Consider the following 12,520-nt stretch of genomic DNA (forward strand, 5'->3'; position numbering starts at 1 on the left):
CCATTCCAGTCCATTTTAGTTTGCTGATTCCTAGAATGTCGACGTTCACCCTTGCCATCTCTTGCTTGACCACTTCCAATTTGCCTTGAGAGTTCCAGAAAAACATCTATTTCTGCTTTATTGACTATGCCAAAGCCTTTGACTGTGTGGATCACAATAAACTGGAAAATTCTGAAAGAGAAGGGAATACCAGACCCCCTGCCTGCCTCTTGAGAAATCTGTATGCAGGTCAGGAAGCAACAGTTAGAACTGGACATGGAACAACAGACTGGTTCCAAATAGGAAAAGGAGTATGTCAAGGCTGTATAATGTCACCCTGCTTATTTAACTTATATGCAGAGTACATCATGAGAAACACTGGACTGGAAGAAGCACAAGCTGGAATCAAGATTGCCAGGAGAAATATCAGTAACCTCAGATATGCAGATGACACCACCCTTATGGCAGAAAGTGAAGAGGAGCTAAAAAGCCTCTTGATGAAAGTGAAAGAGGAGAGTGAAAAAGTTGGCTTAAAGCTCAACATTCAGAAAACGAAGATCATGGCATCCGGTCCCATCACTTCATGGGAAATAGATGGGGAAACAGTGGAAACAGTGTCAGACTTTATTGTTTTGGGCTCCAAAATCACTGCAGATGGTGATGGCAGCCATGAAACTAAAAGACACTTACTCCTTGGAAGGAAAGTTATGACCAACCTAGATAGCATATTCAAAAGCAGAGACATGACTTTGCCGACTAAGGTCCGTCTAGTCAAGGCTATGGTTTTTCCTGTGGTCATGTATGGATGTGAGAGTTGGACTGTGAAGGAGGCTGAGCACCGAAGAATTGATGCTTTTGAACTGTGGTGTTGGAGAAGACTCTTGAGAGTCCCTTGGGCTGCAAGGAGATCCAACCAGTCCATTCTGAAGGAGATCAGCCCTGGGATTTCTTTGGAAGGAATGATGCTAAAGCTGAAACTCCAGTACTTTGGCCACTTAATGAGAAGAGTTGACTCATTGGAAAAGACTCTGATGCTGGGAGGGATTGGGGGCAGGAGGAGAAGGGGACGACCGAGGATGAGATGGCTGGATGGCATCACTGACTCGATGGACGTGAGTCTGAGTGAACTCCGGGAGATGGTGATGGACAGGGAGGCCTGGTGTGCTGCGATTCATGGGGTCACAAAGTCGGCTACAACTGAGCGACTGAACTGAACTGTCATTTCAATGGAGAAATAAACCAAACTTCAGATAACTGCAGGTCACCAAAGGGTTATAGGATTTGGCTAGTCAGGAAACGTGAAATAGGTGTCGAAGAGGAAAGAATCTGAGTGTGGTTCATTTGGTAGATGAGCATAAGGGAGTTCTGCTCTCACAGGTTGCTGCTGGGAATGGGTAAGATGTGCTTATGGGACGCATGGCTTGGAGTCAGATGGTGAACCTTTGAAGCTGATACAGTAAGCTGTAGAGATCCAGTGGAAATTTTTAGTGGAAGAGGCAAGTGATGAAAATGAAGCTGTGAGACTATTAATGTGAAAGCAGGGTCCCGAGTGCCCATATGGGGGAAGAGTGGGATGACCCACCTTTCCACTAATCCAGGTTATTGCAGTGGTTTCGTGCAAGTTAGCAGGAATTTGCAGTCGGGACTACAGATGTCAACGTAGGACATCTGCTCAGAGGTGGTGCCTGGAACCGTGGAAGTGAGGGGACTGGAGAAGAGACCCGGTACCAGAAGGAGCCTCCAAACCACCACAGGTGGCTGGGGCGGATTAGGGAGCCGAGAGAAGCCAAGCCTCCAAACCCATCACAGGTAGCTGGGCTGGATTAGAAAGCTGAGTCTCCAAACCCATCACAGGCAGCTGGGCCGGATTAGAAAGCTGAGCCTCCAAACCCATCACAGGTAGCTGGGGCGGATTAGGAAGCCAAGCCTCCAAACCACCACAGGTGGCTGGGGCGGATTAGGGAGCCAAGCCTCCAAAACCATCACAGGTAGCTGGGCCGGATTAGGAAGCCGAGCCTCCAAAACCATCACAGTTAGCTGGGACCGGATTAGGAAGCCAAGAGAAGACGAGCCTCTGAACACTTGTAAGTTTTTCGAAAAAGCAGAAGGGATCTCGAGACTACTGCACGTGAGGAGCAGAGCCCTTGGTGCCACTTTGTGCACAGTTTTGAGGGAGGCTTCCAGATTTCAGTAGAGGAAGTCCTTTCTGATCCTCAGGAGTGCTCTTCCAGTGAATAGCATGGACTGAAAAAGGCACAAGCCAGGACGCATCCGACTATATCCAAGGAACCCGGAAAGTTTAAAAAAAACAATGCTGTTCATACAGTTAATCTTCCAGATAAAGTTTAGGCTGTATAACAAGAGGAGTGCCACAGCGAGTGGATGGGAAGAGGTCGGAAAGCAGAGTGAGTGATTCATCTCAGTCTCTGACTTAAAACCTTGGGGCTAAGTTAGGAGGTCTCTGCACTTCCCTGTAGCTTAGAAACAGATGGGTGTATTGTGCTCCCAACCTAAACCAACAATGGAGGATAAGGCGCAGGAACAAATCTACATGAAAAGAGTCTCTGTGTCACTTGAATGGTGATGTGTTCGGTTTTGTTTTTTTCCCGCTTCCTAGAACTTGTCCAGCTTGACGTTTCCCCAGTTCCGAATTATCTGTCCTACGTGGATGTCTCAAGGTAAGAAGCCAATTCCTAGAGCACTCTAGGGTCTGTGTGAAAATTATCTAGATAATTCTGTCTAAACCTGAGCGTGAGAACTTTTTATAAGGTAGCTAACGAGACCCTCGTGCACAGCACACGGAACTCTACTCAGCAGTGTGTGACCTTCATGGGAAGGAAATCCAAAAAAGAGGGGATGCGCGTATACAAGTAGCTGATTCCCTTTGCTGCACAATGGAAACAGCTTTGTAGAACAACCCCAGCCGTGTGAGTCGCTCAGTCGTGTCCAGCTCCTCGTGACCCCGTGGACTGTGGCCCGCCAGGCTCCTCTGCCCATGGGGATTCTCCAGGCAAGGACACTGGAGTGGGTGGCCATGCCCTTCTCCTGGGGATCTTCCCGACCCAGGGATCGGGTCTCCAGCTTTGCAGGCAGCTTCTTTACTGTCTGAGCCACCAGGGAAGCCCTGCTTCTATATCTTGAAACAACTACACTCCAATAAAAATTAATTTTGAAAAAAGAATTTTTTCTATATCTTAAAGATAAACGATGCAAATTAATATCCAGCAGTGCTGAATACTCGCCCTCTGAAAGTACTTGGGGCTGTCAGTCTGTGTAGGCTACAGCAGAGGAGCCACGGCATCGTGTGGACACGGATGTGAGTGCCAGGGCTGCACCTGAGAGAGGAGTCAGTTGAGGGTGTGTGGCTGGAAGGTCCAGTGCCTCTGTAATTACGTCAGCTGTGTTTTCATGTTTTTCCCTGAAATGATGTTTAGTTCATTAAAAATGTATTTTGTGCTCTGTCTCTTCTATTTTTCCCCCTTTTTTGTACGTATCTCCTTACTTCTGCTCCTGCTGTTTAGTGGCTAAGTCATGTCCGACTCTGCAGCCCCATGGACTGTAGCCCACCAGGCTCTTCTCTCTGCCCATGGGATTCCCCAGGCAAGAGTACTGCAGTGGGGGGCCACCTCCTTCTCCAGGGATCTTCCCGCCCCAGGGCTTGAACCCGTGTCTCCTGCGTTGGCAGGCGGGTTCTTTACCACTGCGCCCCTGGGGAAGCCCACTCTCCTACTTGGAGCCCTCAGGCAGTGGCGACTGGCACTGCTGGAGCGGGATTTCCGTGCAGCCTGCTCACTCTTCTCAGCTCAGTTGTGCACAAGCTCACCTCCTCACCTTGTATGCAAATTCACTACTGCCCTGTGTCATATTTACTTCGGTTTCCACAAATATTGTAGTAGACTTTCCCTGAAGTCCCAAAGCATGTATTGGAGCAAATTAGACTTTCATAATCTCCACACACTAAATTGAAACTCACTTTTAACGTAATTCCGAACGTAATAATACAAACTTTTCTGAACGACCACAGTACATAGGAGTATGTGGCCTCTCAGTGTGACAGGTAACTCATTTCAGTGCATAAAATCTGGTATAGCTGCTGTGTAATTTGCCAGGTGCAGAATTTGCCTTTAGTCATAAAAGTATACAAACCTAGGTATTTTAATAATATCTTCAATCACATTATGTAAGAATGTGTCAGAATTTAGCTGGTGTGAGAATGATAACAGTTACAGCTTTGAATTTATAAAATCGTTTATGAGTGGCGCTTCATACACCTCCTAGTAAATTCATGTCAATTTTCTGTTCAATGAGCTTTAAGTCAGACGCTACTCAAGTTCTTTCTATTTTATCAGCCTTGGACCTTGCTGTGTTCAGCATTGAAATAAGAGTACAGGCGTGGGGTTTGCATATGTGGGTGCATGTAAATATCTTGAATAGATTTATTCTAGAGAATTGGCCATAGAGTAAATCTATTTTTCTTTTATTTAAAAGATGTAATTGCTAATTGGTTCCCATGGAAGCCCTCAAGTGAGACTGAATTGGAACTTGTGTTGTGCTGGTCTCTGAATTCTGTCCCTAAATGCTGTTGATCTTTTTTTTAAGAAAAATTCTCATGCTCAGAGCCTGTACTGCAGCACGTTCTGCCTAACCCACCTCCCGAACCATAGGGCTTTTCCTCTTAGAAAACCCTCTGCGTCTGCCCCTCCCGGAGCTCTGGGTATCTCGCCCTCCTCTCTGTTTCCAAAGGAACTGAGCTGTTACTCATTATGGTGTTTACTAGGTTCTTAGGGCTCCTCAGGGTCAAAGTTCCAGGCTATTTTATCACTTAGAGAAGTTTTGTTATTTAGTGTTTGCTTATGCTGAAGGGTACTTTCACTTGCCTACCTTAATGAGATGTTTTAGAGGTTGACGCGTGTGTGTGTGAGAAGGAGAGAGTGTGTGCTTAGTCACTCAGCCATGTCTGACTCTGTGTGTGTGTGTGTGTGTGCGCGCGCGTGCTTAGTCACTCAGTCGTGTCCGATTCTTTGCAACCCCATGGACTGTAGTCTGCCAGGCATCTCTGTCCATGGAATTCCCCAGGCAAGAATACTGGAGTGGGTTGCCATGCCCTCCTCGACTACTATACAATAAAATAATTAAGTGTGTCAGTCGGTAGACCTTCAAAGCCAGAGCAATATGTACCTATACAAACACTAAACGGAAAATAATGCCTTCTTTTCTGTATTTTAATTGAGAAGTTGATATAATAGCAAAAAATTTTATTCTACTAAAATCCTTGTTCCAAGCCTCATACTTTCCACAGACTTGTTCATCTGTTTTTTAAAGAATGTTTACATACTGTTGTAGATTTTTTTGTGCCTAGTCATTTCACATATTTTAAAAAGAAGATAAAAAGCTAACAATCCATGACTAAGAGACATCAAATACAGTAACAGATTTATCAAAAAAGTGGTCAATTCATTTAACAACTAAAGTTACCGTTAGCTTAGTTTACTTGTTTCCAGGAATCATAATTACTGTCTAATGCATAAGGAGATATTTCCAAGTCCCTGGTTCTGAGTCTTAGGGTCAGTGTATATTTTCATTGCCGCCATCTCTTTCCTCTTGTCTGTGGCAGTGGCCTCAGGGCACCTTCTGAGACCCTGGGGAAAATTTTCATATTAACGGTAAAAATGCAGATTGGAAAACAAAGCTATTATGCCATTTGACTCTTTACCTTAACTGAAAGTGTATAAATATGTGTTTATTGGTTTTCCAATGGCAGACATCTTCTCCCTAAACTTACATGGGTTTATAGACATTTTGGGATAGTAACTCTGGAAACCAGACTATTTTTTAGACTTTAGAGATAATACAAATGGTGTTACTGTGCTCTTTCCTGAGTTTTCTTTATTTCTTATTCCTTATCACATCCTACTTCAGGTTAAAGTGACTACACTTTTTTTTTTTTGTATTCACTGTAATTATTTCCTTTGAAGTTTTATTTGTTGTATGTAATTATTTTGACTTGTGAACCATGTTTTAAGCCAAATTCCAATCAAAGAAGAAATTGTATATTCTTACATTTAGGAACTGTTTAGAAAACGTACCTGAGTGGGTCTGTGAAAGCCGAAAGCTAGAAGTTTTGGATATTGGCCATAATCAAATATGTGAACTTCCTGCACGGTGAGTATTAAGCACAGATTAAGTTAAAGAATCTTAAATAAGATAAACAATGGAAAAATTCCTGGTTCAGTGTTTAATTTGTTGTTATGAACCCCTGAAGGATTTTACTTTCAAACCTCATTTAGTATCTCTCACCTCTCGTGGTATCGTTAAGTCATAGTACTTTGTCGTGTAGTGACAGGTAGACTGAAGCTTTGACCTCTAGCCAGACTTGGCAAAGCTGTGTGGAGGCTGATGCTCGGTGGAACTTTTCAAATAAGCCAAAAGAAATGTCCAGAGACTCAGCAGACGATATGGCTGGTTCACCTCTGTAGTCTTAATTCTTTAAGAATCTTTACTTTCTGTCTATTGTCTTAACATGTCTGTCTTCTCATAGAAGAAATTTGAAAGCTCAGTTACTTTTACTTTGTTTCTCAGCTGTGTGTGTGTGTGTGTGTGTGTGTGTGATGTGGAGAGAGAGAGACTCTTTTAGAAGGTAGCAAAAATGACAAAAGGTGACTACTAACGAGAAAAATAATTTGTTAAAAAAAAATCTTGTCCTGTTATCTTTCCATCTATTTTTGTCTTCCCTGCTCTGACCTCCCCGATTCAGCACATGCAGCCTATTGGAGTTTAGGGCCCCTGAGTCACGGCAGGCTGCAACAAACATAAGTAAACCAACAATTACATAAATACAGGATAACTGATTTCTTATCCAGTTTGCCCCAGTTAATTAATCTTTGATTTGCTCTGCACTAGTACAGGACTTGGGAGATCTAAACAAATGCTCATTTGAAGCAAATCCAGATGCTCTGTCGTCATAAAATGTAAACAGCGTTTGTTTTTGTGTGTGTTTAACACACGGCACAATAACAATACATATTGTTTGCTCATTTAATAATAGTGCTGTTTAGTTGCAGACTTTGTATCAGCCCTGTCATTGATCTAATATCCAGGCCAAGACAGCGATTCTTTAGAAACTGATTGAACATCCGAGCTTTGTTTGTCTAAGTGATGTGTGTGAAAGGGTTTACAAAACAGAAATTAATATTTAGAACCAGAGATGTATTGAAAGGAAAAGAAGCTGTTTATTCTCCAAAAGGACTGAACAAATTCTGTCATTAGCACGTATACTCATTCTGTAGTCATGAAATCTTTCTTACGTGGAAAAATGGAGATAAAGATTGTGCTATCTTCTTACAGCTATCCTTCTATTTAAGGGTAAAGTGTGTATGTATATGTGTGTCTGTGTGTGTGAGAGAGAGAGAGACAGATAATCCCATCCTCTGTGGACCAAATCCAGAGTTACCGGTTAGAGTGGGCGTCCCAGAGGCCGGCCCTGCAGTAACTCGCTGAAGACCATCCTGGACGCCTTGTCTTGTCGTCCAGCCTCTAAAGCCCGCAGAGGCAGGTGTGTCCTTAACGGTGTCACCACGTTGAGACAGTTTGGTAGCATCTTTGTGAGCAAAGATTCTCGTTTTGATACTTAAAGTGAATAAAGTTATGGCTGTAAATTAGAGTGACTTTAAGAACTTTTAAGTGAGTGAGGTCGAGATGGTGTAAAACAGGAGGCGGGTGAGGAAGACTAGTTCTTCGACGTCAGTGTGAGTGAGCTGTCGCTTCAAGTGACCCGGATGTGAATCACAGCCTCGCTTCCCCACAGTCCCCAGGCTTCTGTGTTTAACACAGGACGCGCTTTATTCTCTACAACTGTTGCTGTCCCAAGCGATCATAAAGCAGATTTCACTTTGATGAACACAAACTCATCATTTATTGCAGTTTTGATAACCCATTGAAGAAACAGTCACACTTCCCAACAGCTTGTTTAAGGCTCAGAAGAAAATGCTGCAGCGAGCCCTTCTGTTCTCTTTAGAAGGGAGTCTGCTTTGGTCCAGGATGAAATCAATGAGAAAATAAGAGTAATCAGATTCAGGGAAGTGAGGAGAGGAATGGATAATTACTGTGAAGTGCAGCTGAAGGTGCATAGCGCTTTCTCAGTGGGCGTTGGTAAGTTTATTTGGACAAGAGAACCCTCGTTGAATGTTGGTCCTGTAGGTGAAAATTGCTCAGCTGTGTTTCTTCAGAGTCTCTTATGGACAGAAGCGCCCTGGGCGCAGACTTTGCCCGGGAGCGGACAGCCTCCCAGTCTCCTTGTGAGGCTGGTGAGACAAGGCCGCTGCCTTTGACGTCTTCCGTGAAGCTCACTTCTCCTTTTCACTGAGTAGAGCTGCTTTGTTAAATAGTCCTTTTCATGGTTTTCCCCACCCTCTTCTTTCTTTTTGAAGTATGGAAAGCACTGAAATATGCAGAGCTCAAACTTTGAGCTCATCTTAACGTGAATCTGCAGTTGCTCCGGTGCATTTAGGCTTCTTGGCGAGATGATTTTCGGCCTCCTGCCCCGTTCACTTTCAGGCCTTCACCCCAGGTGATCCCTCAGTAAGTTGCCTCTCTCTGCCCCTGTTCACACAGCCTGTTTTGCAACAGTGGTCTCCGGAAACTGCTGGCAGGACACAACCGGCTGGCCAGGCTTCCTGAAAGGCTGGAAAGGACCTCTGTGGAGGTCTTGGATGTGCAACACAACCAGCTCCTGGAGCTGCCGCCCAGCCTCCTGATGAAGGCTGACAGGTAAAGCCGCGGGTTTGCTCTGCTTGTTCACTAACTTGTGAAATGCCCCTTCGTTAGCAGGCTTGTCTCAAATGTGTTAGTCACTCGGTCATGTCCAACTCTTTGCGACCCCATGGACTGCAGCCCACCAGGCTCCTCTATCCATGAAATTTTCTAGGCAAGAACACTGGAGTGGGTTGCCATTGCCTTCTCCAGGGGATCTTCCTGACCCAAGGATCGAACCTGGGTCTCCTGCAGTGCAGGCAGATTCTTTAGCATCTGAGCCACCAGGGAAGCCCAGCCTTGTCTTAGGTGATCTCAGGCCATCTCAAGTAGAATTTGTGACTATCTGAGGCTTTCCTGGTGGCTCAGATGGAAAAGAATCCACCTGCAAGGCAGGAGACCCTGTTTCGATCCCTCAGTTGGGAAGTTTTTATTAATCCCCCTTTTCTTTTTAAAGAAGTCTTTTTATCCAGATGAAACTTGTGATAATGAACGTGCACAGCTCTCAAGCACACTGCTCCATGAACTTTTACGGGCACATGTGCTGCATAGCCAGCCCTGAGGTCAGAACAGAGGGTGTGTCCTTTATTCTTTTCCTGCTGTTTTCCTCACTGAAAAATTTAGTCTCTGTACTTAATGTAAGTTACAATGAATTCCTACTGGAACAGTTACTGAGAAATAATGAGATTGTGGGGAAACGGGATTGCTCCTTTGTAATGGCTGGTGCTTTACAATACTGTATTGGTTTTGCCATACAGTAACATGAATCCACCATGGGTGTACATGAGTTCCCAATCATGAACCCCCCTCCCACCTCCCACTCCATATCATCTCTCTGGATCATCCCCGTGCACCAGCCCCAAGCATCCTGTATCCTGTATCAAACATAGACTGGCGATTCGTTTCTTACATGATAGTATACATGTTTCAATGCCATTCTTCCAAATCATCCCACCCTCTCCCTCTCCCTCAGAGTCCAAAAGTCCGTTCTATACATCTGTGTCTCTTTTGCTGTCTCGCATACAGGGTTATCATTACCATCTTTCTAAATTCCATATATACATGTTAGTATACTGTATTGGTGTTTTTCTTTCTGGCTTACTTCACTCTGTATAATCGGCTCCAGTTTCATCCATCTCACTAGAACTGATTAAAATGTATTCTTTTTAACGGCTGAGTAATACTCCATTGTGTATATGTACCACAGCTTTCTTATCCACTCATCTGCTGATGGACATCTAGGTTGTTTAATGTCCCGGCTATTATAAACAGAGTTCTGGTTTCCTCAGTGTGTATGCCCAGCAGTGGGATTGCTGGGTCATAAGGCAGTTCTACTTTGCAATTTTTTAAGGAATCTCCACACTGTTCTCCATAGTGGCTGTGCTAGTTTGCATTCCCACCAACAGTGTAAGAGGGTTCCCTTTTCTCCACACCCTCTCCAGCATTTATTGCTTGTAGACTTTTGGATCGCCGCCATTCTGACTGGTGTGAAATGGTACCTCATTGTGGTCTTGATTTGCATTTCTCTGATAATGAGGGATATTGAGCATCTTTTCATGTGTTTGTTAGCCATCCGTATGTCTTCTTTGGAGAAATGTCTATTTAGTTCTTTGGCCCATTTTTTGATTGAGTCATTTATTTTTCTGGAATTGAGCGGCATAAGTTGCTTGTATATTTTTGAGATTAGTTGTTTGTCAGTTGCTTCATTTGCTATTATTTTCTCCCATTCTGAAGGCTGTCTTTTCACCTTGCCTATAGCTTCCTTTGTTGTGCAGAAGCTTTTAATTTTAATTAGATCCCATTTGTTTATTTTTGCTGTTATTTCCAGTATTCTGGGAGGTGGGTCATAGAGGATCCTGCTGTGATTTATACCAGAGAGTGTTTTGCCTATCTATGTTCTTCTCTAGGAGTTTTATAGTTTCTGGTCTTATGTTTAGATCTTTAATCCATTTTGAGTTTATTTTTGTGTATGGTGTTAGAAAGTGTTCTAGTTTCATTCTTTTACAAGCGGTTGACCAGTTTTCCCAGCACCACTTGTTAAAGAGATTGTCTTTACTCCATTGTATATTCTTGCCTCCTTTGTCAAAGATAAGGTGTCCATAGGTGTGTGGATTTATCTCTGGGCTTTCTATTTTGTTCCATTGATCTATATTTCTGTCTTTGTGCCAGTACCATAGTGTCTTAATGACTATGGCTTTGTAGTAGAGCCTGAAGTCAGGCAGGTTGATTCCTCCAGTTCCATTCCTCTTTCTCAAGATTGCTTTGGCTATTCGAGGTTTTTTGTATTTCCATACAAATCTTGAAATTATTTGTTCTAGTTCTGTGAAAAATACCGCTGGTAGCTTGATAGGGATTGCATTGAATCTGTAGATTGCTTTGGGTAGTATACTCATTTTCACTATATTGATTCTTCCAATCCATGAACATGGTATATTTCTCCATCTATTAATGTCCTCTTTGATTTCTTTCATCAGTGTTTTATAGTTTTCTATATATAGGTCTTTAGTTTCTTTAGGTAGATATATTCCTAAGTATTTTATTCTTTTCGTTGCAATGTGAATGGAATTGTTTCCTTAATTTCTTTTTCTACTTTCTCATTATTAGTGTATAGGAATGCAAGGGATTTCTGTGTGTTGATTTTATATCCTGCAACTTTACTATATTCATTGATGAGCTCTAGTAATTTTCTGGTGGAGTCTTTAGGGTTTTCTATGTAGAGGATCATGTCATCTGCAAACAGTGAGGGTTTTATTTCTTCTTTTCCAATTTGGATTCCTGTTATTTTCTTTTTCTGCTCTGATTGCTGTGGCCAAAACTTCCAGAACTATGTTGAATAGTAGCGGTGAAAGTGGACACCCTTGTCTTGTTCCTGACTTTAGGGGAAATGCTTTCAATTTTTCACCATTGAGGATAATGTTTGCTGTGGGTTTGTCACATATAGCTTTTATTATGTTGAGGTATGTTCCTTCTATTCCTACTTTCTGGAGAGTTTTTATCATAAATGGATGTTGAATTTTGTCAAAGGCCTTCTCTGCATCTATTGAGATAATCATATGGCTTTTATTTTTCAATTTGTTAATGTGGTGAATTACATTGATTGATTTGCGGATATTGAAGAATCCTTGCATCCCTGGGATAAAGCCCACTTGGTCATGGTGTATGATCTTTTTAATGTGTTGTTGGATTCTGATTGCTAGACTTTTGTTGAGGATTTTTGCATCTATGTTCATCAGTGATATTGGCCTGTAGTTTTCTTTTTTTGTGACATCTTTGACAGGTTTTGGTATTAGGGTGATGGTGGCCTCATAGAATGAGTTTGGAAGTTTACCTTCCTCTGCAATTTTCTGGAAGCGTTTGAGTAGGATAGATGTTAGCTCTTCTCGAAATTTTTGGTAGAATTCAGCTGTGAAGCCGTCTGGATGTGGGCTTCTGTTTCCTGGAAGATTTCTGATTACAGTTTCAATTTCCATGCTTGTGATGGGTCTGTTAAGATTTTTTATTTCTTCCTGGTTCAGTTTTGGAAAGTTGTACTTTTCTATGAATTTGTCCATTTCTTCCACGTTGTCCATTTTATTGGCATATAACTGCTGATAGCAGTCTCTTATGATCCTTTGTATTTCTGTGTTGTCTGTTGTGATCTCTCCATTTTCATTTCTAATTTTATTGATTTTTCTCCCTTTGTTTCTTGATGAGTCTGGCTAATGGTTTGTCAATTTTATTTATCCTCTCAAAGAACCAGCTTTTGGCTTTGTTGATTTTTGCTATGGTCTCTTTTGTTTCTTTTGCATTTATT

General features: G+C 42.6%; 1 protein-coding gene across 1 annotated transcript in view; it reads left to right on the top strand.

The window, feature by feature from the left end:
• PHLPP1 (PH domain and leucine rich repeat protein phosphatase 1) overlaps positions 1–12,520 on the top strand; it is a 232,987-nt gene that overhangs the window by 178,910 nt on the left and 41,557 nt on the right. The window contains exons 8-10 of the mRNA XM_018039368.1: positions 2,597–2,657; positions 6,046–6,141; positions 8,590–8,745. Of these exons, the coding sequence (XP_017894857.1) occupies positions 2,597–2,657; positions 6,046–6,141; positions 8,590–8,745 (313 nt within the window). The remainder of the gene's footprint in view (positions 1–2,596; positions 2,658–6,045; positions 6,142–8,589; positions 8,746–12,520) is intronic.

This window comes from Capra hircus, chromosome 24, assembly GCF_001704415.2.
Source record: "Capra hircus breed San Clemente chromosome 24, ASM170441v1, whole genome shotgun sequence".
Classification (NCBI taxonomy): Eukaryota; Metazoa; Chordata; class Mammalia; order Artiodactyla; family Bovidae; genus Capra; species Capra hircus.